The following is a 12020-nucleotide window of genomic DNA, read 5'->3' as shown; positions in this document are numbered from 1 at the left end:
AACCTCTGCCCTCCCCAGTGCCGGTCCCGTGGCCAAGGCCGTGGTGCAGCCCTTGATGCTGCAACATGAACATGTGCTCCTCAGGGAACGTGTCCCAGCCCTGGTCAGTGGGGCCAGGCTGCCAGGGAAGACGAGAACCTGAGAACAAGCTGGGGGCTGACTAGCTCAGAGCGGAGAGAGCCAGCCACAGGGCCCCACTCCTCAACTGGACTTGAGGTTGAAGAGAGTGAGGAAGGGGGAATTGATCCCCATGATAGGGAAGTGCCTCCCTCTCCAAGCATCCCAGCTCCCTGCTGTTCAATAAAAGAGTCCCAGACTCAGTGTGTGCATACGTGTGTGCACATGTGTGTGCCCTAGCGTTAGCCAGCATGTTCTTTCCCCAACCCCAAAGTGCAAGGTGCTGGATAGGCCCTTGCACAGACAGTCCCAAGATGGCACAGAACTGACCCGCTCCATTTTCCCTCTCACCTCACTCAGCCTGGGCTGGTAACCTTTTGGGGGACTGTCCCTGGGGCTTGCACAAGCAGCTGGGAATATGGATGGTGCAGGAGGAGACGCGGGCTGGGTTGCTTGGGGATTGGGGAGATGTAGGGAGGTTTGTCCCCGTGCCCAGCTCTGCCATGCACAGTCCTCTTCTAGCCAACAGCTTGGTATAAAACCCAGTCGGCAGGGCTGGACATCCACCAGCCCCCGAAGGCTGCAAACGGGCTAGCCCCACACTGCTGTCACACTCTGCCCCTTCGCTGTCTTCCCCAGGGAGGCAGAGCCCCTGGCTTGTCTTGATGAGAACCGGGGCGTGGGACGGAGACCCCAGCCATGGGGTGTTTGCGATCCCTCCTGGGGAAGGTACCATTCCTTGGCTGGGCCAGTTTTCCCATTCCACCAAAACCATCTGTATGTGGCCATTTTTGTCCCAGTTCAGGACAAAACCGAACAACTCCTCTTCCTTTTAAAGTGGGCAGTGACTCCCAGGCGAGACCACCAAAGCCGCAGTGCCCATGGCACCTGCCTTTGCCCCCGACCCCACAGCAGCTCCCTTGCTGGGGAGCTGCCAGCACGTCTCTGTCCTGGGGCCAGGAGCAGAGCAACTGCCCCCTTCCCTGCCCCTTGCCAGCCTGGCAAAGCACGACGTGTCCGTGCCGTGAGAGCTGGGGACAAAGGGCGGCTCTGACACATCAGCTCCATTATGTAATCCTGTGTTCAGGTTTCTCCTCTGCTTCACACGTGTCCCTTGTGCAAGGACCGAGAGACCAGTAAGTGGTGCTGGCAGTGGGAGAGGGCAGCCGATGATGGGAGCTCCTGGGGGTGGTTGGGGCTGCGAGCAGCTCCGGGTGGAGCAGGAACGGGGGTGACATAGCTGCAGAGGAGCTGCAGCCCCTTGAAGAGGGATGGAGCCACCACGAGCAGCAGACAGCACTCACCTGTGCTGCGTCGGGGAGCAGGCGCTCCCGCAGAGCCCTGCCAGGGTGGGGGACCAGCATCGCACCACCAGGCCCAGCAGCCGCCGTGCCAGGAGTGGGGCCTCCTGGCTCCGGTACCTGCAGAACTCAACCCCGAAGGGTTCCCGCTGGCCCAGGTGCTGCACAGGCAGGGTGGAAGACTTGGGGATCAATACTGTCTGGGACCCAAGGCCACTTGCGCAAGCCCAAAGAGAGTTTAGTGTTTGGTTTGGTTTTTTTTTTTCCCCTTCCTTTTCCAATGCCTCTTTTCACTGTCTGTGTTTATTCAACAAACAGCTTTCCTGGGGCCAGCGTGAAGCTCTCTAGGCTGCAGCAGGCAGGGGCAGAAAGGGGCCAAGAGGGGGGCAGGAGGAGCTGCTGGCACGTGGTGAGGGTGCCCTGCCTGAAACTGTGCCCTCAGCACCTGCTTCCTGAGCTCTGCTCTGTTCTTCGCCAGCTGCACGCGTGCTCTCTGGGCACAACCCGGCACATGGCGGGGCCGGCTGCGGGGACACGGCTGCCTGCTGGGGATGGAGCATCTCCCGGTGCAGACCTCCCCGCGCCTACGAGTTTTCCCCATTACCGTCTGCCCTTGCCTGGGCTGCCATGCAGCCAGCCCCAGCGCCACCGGGCAGAATGTAGCCCAGGGGACGTGAGGGTCTGGTCAGCTCAGGGTGCCCAGAAAAGCAGCTGCCCCCAGGAGGAGCCCTGCTGCTGAGCCCCCTCCCTCTCCCCGGGTGGTTGGGACCAGGGCAAGGCACATTGTCCCGGGGATTTGCCCACCATCAGAAAACATATTTCTTCAAGCGCCTTCAAGCAATGGGTACACCAGACCAGCAGGGCCCGGGGCCCCGCACCACGGGCTCTCTGTGTACACAGCTTGTCCACCGGCAGCAGGAAACAGGACATGGGGGTCTATTCCACAGCCCCCATCCCACATGCAGAAAGGGGCAGGGACCACCACAGCTGGGGATCAAGCAGTAGCAGCCTGGCCCAGGGAACGGCACAGGTGAGGGATTGGGCACTTAGGGGCAAGAGTCCTGGGAAGCCGGGCACAGCCAGCCCCCCCCCACCCCGGTCCTCTCCCTGTCGGCCAGGCTTCCTGCTCTGCTAAAGATGCCTTGGTGTGAGTGTGAATGAAGAGTGCCAAGCCAGGTTCTCCTGGGAGCAGGCTAGAAACCCTGAGAGCAGCAGGGTGCTGCAACCTGGTGCAGTTTCCTGGTGGGCACCATCCCTCCACGGCTCTTACAGGGCCCCCTCTCCCTATGCCGTGACACCACGCTTCTCCTGGGGGTCCCCGCTCAGCCAGCAGGCTTTGGAGGGGGTGATCTCAGGCGGCTATGCCCAGGCCATGAGATGTTGCCTCACTTGCCCTGCTGCTCCTGGGGGGCATAAGTGTGGCGGGGAAGCCCAGGCTCCGCAGCCACCCCATTGCCCAAGCCAGGGGCAGGAGACGCCATGCAGACAGCATCGACCCGTCACGGGCTCTGTGCCCTTGGGCTGTGCCAGGTCAGGTGCAGAGGGGAATGTGGGGCTTCGCAGGGTTCTGGCCCCTCTGCCTCCGATCCGGGACGGCACAGGGATGTGCAGCTGCTGCCGGTGGCTCCTAGAAGGAACCTTTGCCAGTATCAACAGACCCCGAAGCAAAGGTCCAAGCGTGTTGTGCCAGCAGCGACACAGGTGTCTCTTGGCAAGGCCAGGCTCACAAGGGAGGGGTGGGAATTCCTGAAAGCCTCCGATGTTGCCTTGAAAAGGGCTAATTTTTAATCTTCTGTCTCGCGGGCAGTTTCCATCCCGCAGCCTCCGGGCTTTGGAGGCTCCAGGCAGCCCCTCGGGCCGGGGCTCCGCCGGAGCGGGGCGCCGTTCGCCCGGGTGCGGATCAGCGCAGCGCCCGCGGGGCGCGGGGGGCTCCCGGTGTGGCCGCGGAGCAGCCGCCGCCGCCGCGCACGGGGCGGCCCCGCGCCGCCGGGTGGAGCCCGCGCGCCGCGAGAGGCGCCGCCGTCGGGGCCGGGCCGGAGTCGATGCCCCGCGGCGGTGCCTGGTTGCGGTGCTCGGCGCCGCCGGCCCTGCTGGCCGCTGCCCCGGGCGTCTCCTCCGGCTTGCGGCTCCCAGCGCCGGCTGCAGAGAAAAGGGGCCTGCGGGGGGAAGCCCCCTCCGGAGCGTAGCCGGCGCCCTGGGTGAGGGGCATGGCTGGTTTGGGTGCTTTCTTGCCTGGAAGCGGTACCCAGCTGCTAGGCAGAGCCGCGTGGAAACGAGCGCTCCAGCGGACACCGCGTTCAGATGCTGGTGCATGAGTTTTTGCGTGGTCCCTACTTACCCCAGGCCTTCAGCGCTGTTGGATCGGGTCATCAGGTGATGCCCCTGCCCCACTGGACACAAGGTCGGAGGCCCAAAAGCCATGTGTGCAGCGAGTGCTGGGCCTGGGGGGGACCTGGGGGGTATTCTGGTCAGGCTGGTCCCTGGGCTTTGCTTTCTGGGAACTGCTTAATCAACAACACTGTTACGCAATGGGTGCAAGAACCGCTCACAGCTCTCCACTGACCCCTGGCCTAGATCCGGCAGTCGGGGCACAGGGGGCAGGTGGATCGGATGCTCTCACTCAGCTGGAGGTGAAATGGGGGTTCATGGAGGTACCTGCGTGGTGCTGGCCAGTCCTCAGGGGTCCTGGCAGATCCCAGGTGTTTAATCCCTTTGGGGAGACCCTGCTCCCCAACCTGGAAAAGAGAGCCGGGTAGAGTGTAATTCACCCTCTTTGCCCCAAACCTTTGTCTCCTCTGTCGTGCTGTGCCCCAGCCCCGACTCTGCAGAGCTAGCAGGGCAGGAGGAGTTCAGCAAGGTGATGTGCCTCAGTTTCCCTTTCCCGTGTGCGTGGAGCTGTGGCGTGGTTGCTGGGAGGTGGAACTGACACAGAACCTTTAACGGTCCCTGGTTCCTTGCCACCTGTCTGGCACCAGGGCCAGCACTGGTCTGTACGCCAGCTCAGGATTCCCCCAGCCTCCTGCACGTGGGAAGAGCATCAGACACAGGGGCCTGGTCCCCTCCACAGGGTAAAGGCAGGAGCACTCCTGCCTTATGGGGAATTTAACCTGCCCAGAGAGCCAGGAATAAAATGCTCTGGTCACTGGCATGGGAACATGGAATAAAAGACAGGGGGATGTGTGTGAGGTGCGCGTGAGAGCATGTCCACAAACTGAGCATGTGTCCAAATGAGTGTGTGTGGGACTAAGCATTTGTTTGCGAGGGAGCATACAGGTGCATGTATACCACCGAGAATCTGCGGGAGTGCATGCATGCTGCAGAGCGCACATACACACAGACAAGCACATTTGCGGGCATACACGTGCATCCAGGCATGGGGGGGGGGACTTAGTTGTTGACACGCATGTGTTTTGCATGTGAGCATGAGTGAAAATGTCCCTGTGCATGCAGGTGCATGAGCATGCGCACCACCACTGCACCTGTGCCAGAGCCTGGGAGGAAGCAGCACCTGCGCAGCCATGCTGGGGCACAGGCAGCACTGGCTACTTGCTGCCTGCAGCCAGAGCTCACAGGCCCCGTGGGAGCTGTGCTCCCAGGCCAGGCTGTGCCCACTCTTTCCTCCCTGTTGACATTCCTGGGCTATTCTGGGAGCTGCCAGCAGGCCCAGCCAGCTGAGGACTTTGCCCCTTGCACTATGGTTGCATCATCCCCGGTGGGTGCTTTTTCCCAGACAGCCCACTCTGTTTACCTGTCACCTCTGCTTGACCACAGGCAGGGGCTCTGTGTGGTCGAGACCTTGAAGTCGGTGCCGCATGGCACAACGGGCATGGGACACGGCTCACGGGCCAGCTGGGTGTCAGGCTCCCGCTGCACGCTGTGTGGTCCCTGCTCTGGCACAAGAGCGCTCCAACAAAGTCCCCACCTCGCCCCAACTTTGCACCACCTTTGGGAGTTTTCCACGGCACCCTGCTCTGTGCTCAGGCTGTGCCCTGCTGTAAGCACAGTATCTGGGGCTAAGACTTTGAAGAACTTCTTCAGGTTGCTGTGACACTGCCTCTTGATGAGCCCTCAGTATAGGCAAACACCCATCTTAATTTGGGGGAGAAGAGAGTGCACAGTACACACCTTTCCTGGCCATGCCCAGCTCTGTCCTGAGGTGGGGCTGGATCAGGCAGTCCCAAGGGGTAGGCCGAGATCCCCAAACTCATCACATGCAAGAGGTGACAAAAGCCCAGAGATGTGAACAGTCCCCAGGGAGCTTCAGGGGTCATTCTAGGAGCAGCTCCCTGCCGATGCCCTGCTGGGTCCCCTATCAGCGAGAAATTGGACTGTCCCTGGTGGGATGGCTGGGGAGCAGCTCACAGGCTGGGGGGGCAGTGAGGGTCCCACGTCGGGGCAGGTGCATAGGCTCATGGCAGGCAGGTGGGCCAGGCTCCATCCCCTGGGCTGCTCCAGGACCAGTCCTCCCCCACCTGGGCAGAATTTGCCCCAGGCCCCGTTCCCCACAGTTTTGGGGGCCCACAGAAGAGTTCAGCACCCCGTTCCCCCCGGCTCGGCTACGGGCGCAGTGGGGGTGTCCAGCCGGACCCCCCTGCACCCCCTACGCGGGACGCCGGGGCGAGCCGCGGGCATGCAGCGCCCGTGCGCCCACTCGTGTGCAAACCCCGCGTGCGCAGCCCCCGCGGGCACGGCACGGCACGGCGCGGCACGGCACGGGGCAGGAGGCAGAGCACCGGCCCCCGCGGGGAGCCGACGACATCGCACGGGGCGGCGGCGCCCCGGTGCTCCCGGCGCCCCTTTCCCTTGAGAAGGCAGGGCGCCGTCCGCCGTCCGCCCCCGCCGCGGGGGGGCAAATCCCGGTAATCCCCCGCCCCGGCCGCGGCCCGACGGGACGGGACGGGCAGGTGAGCCGGCCAATGGCGGGGGGGCGCCGGGCCCGCCCCCGGCCGCAGGTGCCCAAAGCGGGCGGGAGGCGCCGCGCCACTCCCGGTGCCGTCCCGGTCCGTCCCGTCGGTGCCGATGGCAGCGCGAAGCGCGGGCCCGTGGCTGCTGCTGGCGGCGGTGCTGTGCGCGGCGGCGGAGCCGCGGTGCCCGTCGTGCGCCGCGGGCGCGGAGCGGCGGCTGCTGGAGGAGGCGGCCAAGCGGCAGCTGCTGGAGAAGCTGCGGCTCCGCGAGCGGCCGCGGCTCGCCCACGCCGTGCCCCGCGCCGCCGTGGCCCGCGCCCTGCGGCGGCTGCAGGCGGCCGGCGCCCGCCGCAGCCCCGACGACGACGACGACGAACGGGGCTACGAGATCATCAGCTTCGCGGAGCCAGGTGGGTGCTGGGGACCCCGCGTTGCTGGGCCGGGCAGGGCGGTGCCGATGCCGGCTGCCAGAAGTTTTCTGTGAGCTCCTGCCGGGCTGGGAGCAGCCGTGGGGAAGGGTCCCCTGGGCTGGTGGGGACCCCCAGGGATGCACGCTGCCTTCACTTAGGAGCGCTGCAGTCCTGCTTGTGCTGGAGTCCGGCCATCTGCCCCCTTGCAGTGGGATGAGGGTGCAGGGGGCTGTTCAGCCTGTAATTAAATCACTAGCTAGGGCACCTGCTGCGCTCCAGTGACCTCCCTGTGCGGCTGATGGAGCAGGCTCAGACGCAGGGGAAGGGGATGTGGTCCCCCTGTTGCTCCTGTGTTGGCTGATCAGGCTCCTACACCCTAAGTGCTGCTGCTGCTCCTCCCTTCCTGAAGAACGGGGCAACCCGGGGTGCTCAGGGCTCCTCATAGTGGGATGGGGGGCTGCATGGACTGGCTCTGTAGGAGGCTGGAAGTGCCCTCCAGCACCACCCTGTGCAGAGCAGGGAACAGGCCAGGTGAGAGCAGGGGCCCCCTGCCCCCTTTGGTGCCCCTTCTGCCAGGCAGGGGGGAGCAGCCACCCCACGGGGACAGACTGGGGGTCCCAGGGAAGGGGGGAATTGGTGGGTCTGTCCCGAGAAGCAACTGGAGGGGATTGGCCCCTGTGTGCAGATGCCAGCACAGCCTCCTGCAGCGTTCGCCTCCTCACCCCTCTCTCCCCTCAGAGCCCGTGTCTCCCTCCAGCACGGGGCTGCAGTTCCAGTTCAGCCGTACGCAGGACCAAGACATTCACATCCTGCAGGCCCAGCTCTGGCTCTACCTCCGAGTTCCCCGAGACCTGGCAGCCAACCTCACCCTGAGCATCTTTCTTCCGGGTGGGGAGGGCGACTCAGCCAGGGGCAATCGCACGCTGCTGAGCGAGAGGCGACTGAGTGCCAAGGGCAGTGGCTGGCATGCCTTCTCCCTCATGCCTGCCCTGCAGAGCTTCTTTGGGGGAGAGCACAGGACCCTGCGGTTGGAGCTGGAAAGCCTCGGGGACAGGGGTGATAGCGTGGCTGTGGTCAATGCCAGCCGGTCCCACCAGCCTTTCCTTGTGGCCGAGGCAAAGGTGAGGGAGCCGGGACACCGTGTGGCCAAGCGCAGCCTCCGTTGCAGCCAGAACTCCAACCTCTGCTGCCGCAAGGACTACTATGTGGATTTCCGTGACATCGGCTGGAACGACTGGATCATTAAGCCCGAGGGCTACCAGATAAACTACTGTGTGGGCCAGTGCCCTCTGCACGTGGCGGGCAGCCCTGGGATGGCCTCTTCCTTCCATACAGCTGTTTTCAACCTTGTCAAAGCCAACAACATCCAAGCGTCAGGGCACTCTTGCTGTGTGCCCACACGGCGCCGGCCACTCTCTGTCCTCTACTTCGACCGCAACAGCAACATTGTCAAGACTGACATCCCCGACATGATCGTTGATGCCTGTGGCTGTAGCTAGGGATGGGGGAGCCGTGTTGGGACCCCCCTGCCTCCTCCAGGACTGGCTCTCTGGGCACTGGGGGTCAGGGGAAGTGTCTCCCTTGGGCTGGAGTTGGACTGTGGTGTGATGGGCCCATTTGAGAAGCTTGGGGGAGGTGTCTCATTTTAGGGAGCAGTGTTTTTTGCGGAGAGCACCCCAGGGCAGGGGGCTGTGGGAACACATGGGCCAGAGCAAGGCCACGTTGCACCACCTGGGTCTGAGCTGTGGGTGGTCGGTGGCTCAGGACATCTCTGCCCCGATGGCAGCATTCCTGGGGTGTGGAGCTGACCCCATACTTCTGGGGGACGCATCCCCCTCCAGGCGTGAACCAGAGCTTGGAGGGTGAGGGGGCCCTGCCTCGCTCATGTTCAGGGTGTCTGATGGCAGTTTGAGACCCAGCCTCCTTGGGAGCCAAGTGGTTTGGGGAAAAGTTTGTTTCCTCCAAGCAGGAAAATGTGTGTGGGGGGGGGAGGGTAAAAAGCAGTCCTGCTTTTCTCCCCCACTGCAACAAATCTTGCATCAAATTTGGGCTATTGTGGGGGATGGATGGAGTGAGGCACAAATACCAGATGTGAAAGATGAGGGTGGAGAGGAGACTGTCAGGAAACCCAAAAATACAGTGACTAGGCCCAGTCCCTGCTCCCAGGAGGACACAAAGCTGTAAAGGATGGTTTTGCTTCCTAGCCAGGTTCCCTCCTGTGTCCCCTTTCATTCCCTGGGACTTGTGCTCTTCTTTCCTGCACCCCCTCAGGTCTCTTCCAGCCCAGTGCCTCCTCACAAGGAGGTTGGAGTCAGACTTTGCCTTTAAGGCCATACTAAAGGCAAAGTTTTATTTGCAACTTTAGTTTTGCAACTACTACTATTTTATTGTGGAGGTTTCTGCAGCTGTTGGGACTCCCTGGTGCTCCATCCTGTCTACCCACCTCTCTAGTGAAGATCCCACTCTGCCTTTGCCTTCCTGGTACTCATGAATGCAACGTGCCCACGTGGACTGTGCTTTTAACTTATTTCAATACTTTGGTGCGGCTTCCCCAATAAATGGGTGGAAACACAGTATCTGGGCTCTGACTGCTTTCTCCTGGCACCACCCGCATGAAGCGGGTGGGGGAAATGGTCCTGCTTGGCCGGAAGGTCCTACGCCTGGTCCTGGGCTTGCCCTGCCCCTCAGGCCCTGGGGCTAGAGCAGCGCAGGGGCTACAAGCTGCTGGCACCTGAGGGCAGCGCTGCTGTGCTGGGGGGCGAGGGGATCTGTGAGGCTCTTTGTGGCTCCCCGGCTGCCGTGGGGTATTGTGCGTTGAGCCCTGTGGGAGCAGGGTCGTGCAGGGGGCTCTTCCCCATGCCTGCCTGGCAGTGAGGGACCTGGGGACCTGCCCAGGTGGCCCAGGGCATGAGCATCGAAGGAGCCATTTCCTGGCGGAGCGGGCACTGCGGGAGGGCACAGCCTGGCCCGAAGGGGCTGTTCACCACCCGGCTCAGCCCCGAGAGGTTCCCAGGCGCAGCTCTGGGAACGCTGACCCCAGATGATAAGCCACAGCCAACCCCCGAATCCTGTGACTCCACTGCAAACACCAGCAACCCCCCCCCGAGCACCCCCGTGCCTCCCCCACCCCATAACCCCCACCCTGCCCAGTGAGCCCAGTCCTGGCCCCATAGTGGCCAGTCCCGGAGTCTGATGACGGTTGGCTGGGGGGTGACAGGGAATCGCCTGTGTGTTTTGGGGGGGGGGGGGGGGGGGAGGGCAATGCCATCTGCTCATCCCTCCAGGATCCCACACGGCCGGCCTGGGGCCTTGTTGCGCAAACACCCGCTCAAAGCTCAGCTTGGGGCCGCTTTATCTGGGGACAAACCCGCTTGCTTTCCCAGCTTGGCCCCACGCTGCACCCTGCAAGCGGACAAAGGGCAGCTTTCATCAGCCAGCCGCAGCAGGCACCCCCTGGCTGAGGGGGGGGCACGGCCGCAGCCTGCGCTCCCCAAAATAGCTCTGCTAGTGGGGAAAAGCTGGCTGCACCTGCAGGATGCTCCAGCTTTCTGGGCTCTCCTGCAGCCCCGGCACGTGCCGCTGGCACAGTGGGGGACCCTGCGGGTGTCCGTGACCCCCAGAGGTGTGTGCTGCCGTACATGTGCCAAGAGAGGCAGGCACGTAGCTCCCAAAGTGCACGGGGATCGTGCACAAAAATGTTGCAGTCTCCCAGCTCCCTCCCTGTGTCGGCACTACTGTTCTAGCTAGTGTGATCGACGGGGGGGGGGACATCCCACAAAGATGCCAGATGCCCCCTCTTTTCCTTTGCCAGCAATCCAGTGCCTTCCCCGCGGCAGCGAGCACAGGGAAGGGGGCTGCGCGCACGTGTGTGTGTGGCACACTGACACACTGGCACACTGACCCGCCAGCCCAGAGGCAGTGCGCTGAGCGGGACGGTGGTACTGTTAAGTCTTTAATCTGCAGGATCATCTGGCCCTGCTCTGAGCTGCTTTAACTTTCTTAAACAGGAGGCCAAGATTAGCTGTGGGGGTGGGGAGATGCGGTGGGGCTGGGGACCGGTGGTCGAGAGCCCTGGGGCGGAGGGAAGGACTGCCCACGTGCTGCTTCCACCCCGGGGAGCTCAAAGCCCAGGCAGGGCTGCCCTGGCCCAGGTGGCTGCGTGTGTCACCCTTGGGAAGCGGTGGGTGGCTCTGGGGCACTCCCAAGGCACCGGAGGTGTGGGAGGGCAGGGCTGGCCCCACGCAGAGCCCGGGGCCGGGGGGGCCTTTCCTGACAGCTTGGCCAGGGTCACACTCGGCTCAGGAGTAAATCTGTGCTGAGCTGCTTATGCATGTTACAAAACTTGTATGCAGGCAAACCCTCCCAGCTGCACCCACCGCCTTGGCCCTGCCTCGGGGCTGATGCCGTGGGGCTGAATCCCACTGCAGCAGTCCAGGGGCACCCCAGGGACCCAGCCGGTTGTTCCACTTTCACACCAGAGAAAGGGGAGGCTGTGCAGGCATCGCTACCTCTGCTTAATGCTGGGGCTTCTCTGGGGAACAGAGATATCCCCTGCTTGCCCCTCGCTGGCTCGTGTAGGAGTGACTGGCAGGAGAAGGAGGTGCTCCCGGGCCAGGACAGTGGGAAGAGAAACTGAGGCAAGGAGTGGCCTTTTGCAGGCCAGGGTGAGAGTTGAGGTATCCTGAAATCATATTGTAATCCCCATGTTGTTCCCCGCTCTGGGGTCCAATGTGGTCAGCAGAGGGCATTTCCCAGGGCTGCGGCTTGGGTTGTATGGGAAAACTGCTCCGGTGGCACTCTGGGCCAAGTGCATGATGACAGGCAGGGGCGCGGGGAGGACAGGCTAATGCCGAGGAAGGCAGAGTGCCCACAGCCCAGGTAATCCTGCTAAGAGGCTCTGAGGTCAGGCTGGGAGCGTGGCACTGCTCCTGTCACCTTCAAGGCTTGCACTGGACACAGGCAGCGTCTTCCCAGGGAGCAGGATGGGGCTGGCAGGAGCTGGGAACAGCCGAGTGCTGCGGCAGGGAGAAAACGGGCATACCTGCCCGGACAAGCGTGCCTGGGTTGCCCCTAAGCATGCACACCTGGGCTGCGTTTGCTCTGATCACACTCTTCTCTCCTCAGTCTCCCCCAGGGAAAGCCCTTTCCCTCGCCTAGGACGAGGGGAAATGGGGCAGGGGCAGAGCTGCAGAGAGGAAGCGGGTCCCAGGGGCATGAGCAGGTCTTGGGGGGGACGGGGGGACTGCAGGATCACCCCGTCTCCCCCACTGTGCCCTGCTGGCACTGAC

The 12020-nt window shown here is 63.2% G+C and overlaps 1 protein-coding gene across 1 annotated transcript; it reads left to right on the top strand.

Moving 5' to 3' along the window:
- The first annotated feature begins 6437 nt into the window (after nucleotides 1–6437).
- Nucleotides 6438–8329, top strand: LOC106482155 (inhibin beta C chain-like). Its single transcript, XM_013939678.2, has 2 exons — nucleotides 6438–6732; nucleotides 7471–8329. Exons 1-2 carry the CDS (start codon nucleotides 6438–6440, stop codon nucleotides 8229–8231), a joined length of 1056 nt encoding a protein of 351 aa, XP_013795132.2. The 3' UTR covers nucleotides 8232–8329.
- The last annotated feature ends 3691 nt before the right edge of the window (nucleotides 8330–12020 follow it).

The sequence above is a fragment of the Apteryx mantelli genome, chromosome 33 (assembly GCF_036417845.1).
Source record: "Apteryx mantelli isolate bAptMan1 chromosome 33, bAptMan1.hap1, whole genome shotgun sequence".
NCBI classification, from domain to species: Eukaryota; Metazoa; Chordata; class Aves; order Apterygiformes; family Apterygidae; genus Apteryx; species Apteryx mantelli.
The sequence above is the reverse complement of the archived record's forward strand: the minus strand, read 5'-3'. Positions and strand labels throughout refer to the sequence as shown.